This window comes from Geospiza fortis, unplaced genomic scaffold (genome assembly GCF_000277835.1).
Source record: "Geospiza fortis unplaced genomic scaffold, GeoFor_1.0 scaffold195, whole genome shotgun sequence".
NCBI classification, from domain to species: domain Eukaryota; kingdom Metazoa; phylum Chordata; class Aves; order Passeriformes; family Thraupidae; genus Geospiza; species Geospiza fortis.
The window spans coordinates 2,615,713-2,617,250 of NW_005054324.1; the positions used below are offsets into that span (position 1 = coordinate 2,615,713).

Consider the following 1,538-nt stretch of genomic DNA (forward strand, 5'->3'; position numbering starts at 1 on the left):
CCTTCCAAGATACTGCTTTGGAAAGATGCCTCTCTGATATACAGGCTGTCCACAAAAATTTAAGGGGAGGAGATCATTTTTCCAGGCAATGGTGTCAGAAAATTCTCAAAACCTCAATTGGTTTCAAACCTCTGACTTAAAACAGACTAAATGTTATAATGCTATGTGGTACACAAAATTGTTGAAAAATATAGGGTTTGCTTGGATTTTTTTTCCATTTTTAAATGAAATTTGTAAATTTCTGAAACAACCTTAAGATTGCAACAGGAATCTGAGTGTTTCTTTAATGGCACCTGTTGTCATGGGTTCTGTCTGTGGATAGAAAATTCTTTATTGAGACACATTATGGATAGAAAATTCTTCATTGTAAGACTTCTATTCAGGAAAAATTCTAAAAAAAAAAAAAAAATCAAGCCAGCAACAGATTTTTGTAAAGCTAGGCATGTTAAAAAAATAAGAGCAGTTATTGATTACAAAAAGAATCTATAGCTGACAAGGAAACCTCTTGATTTTTAGGAAAGGAAGTCCTGTATTATTTTATCAGTGCTAAGATGACAGGATCCTAAATTGGGATTTATTAATTCTACAGGAATGTCCTACAGCACTAAACAAAACCTCCCATTTCATACGGAAGAATATCCATAACGCTGAAAGCTCAATACCTATAGTTGGCCAACTGATTTCAATTTAATGGATTAATTTATAGGATATTATGTACTGAATATTTGAACTAGAAAAAAAATAACAAAGCAACAAATCAACAAACAAGTTGAGCAAATATACAGAAAGTATCTTTTATTTAATGTGATATTTTATTTCAAGTGACTTGATATATGTAATCAGTCATCATCACAAGTTTTTCCACATTAGAGTTTGCACTCAAACATTTTTAAGCCTTTTCTCTCTGTTCTTTCAAGTATTACTTGTAGTAACAGTTTAGGCTGTAGTTTAGGTTACAATACTGAAAGTGTTCATCTTTTCCATGGGAACTTAGAAGTGAATACATATTGAAGCTGAGCATATTATTAAAATACAGAGAAGAGTTAACACCCAAAGTTCAGTGTGTATTTGGTTTATTTTTGCTTCGGGTTTCTTTGGCATATATCTCAAGCAGCTTATCAGAGTGGGAGGTTTGGTTGTAAAAACTTCATATATAAAGGAACCTACTTATTCTGTGACTCTTTTCAAAACCTCTTACTACCAAACGGAAACACGGGCGAATTAGAAGGAGGAATACCTTCTGGTATCTTCTTGCAAGGTCTATGAAGAAGACACAGAGCGGTTTCAGAATCTTGACTGAAAAAGATAATAAAATAATAAAAGAAAGACCGTTCCCTCTATTTATAGGCACTGTCAGAACGGCACTATCAGAGCTCGGGAAGCTACGTGCCCGTCTGGCGCGGAGATGCAGCGGTGCCGGGGCGGGCGGCGCGGGCAGAGCGCCGGGGGTGCGCGGAGCGGGGCTCGCCCGGCCCCGGCGGGCGCTCACTTCCCGTCATCCACGCGCCATCTAGCGTCGGGAAAAGGGACGCGGCTCG

General features: G+C 37.8%; 1 protein-coding gene across 1 annotated transcript in view; it reads left to right on the forward strand.

Annotated features, from left to right (window-relative positions):
* KCND2 (potassium voltage-gated channel subfamily D member 2) overlaps positions 1-1,538 on the forward strand; it is a 285,172-nt gene that overhangs the window by 21,448 nt on the left and 262,186 nt on the right. The window contains 1 exon segment of the mRNA XM_014306970.2: positions 1,348-1,513. Coding sequence (XP_014162445.2) covers positions 1,348-1,513 — 166 coding nt within the window.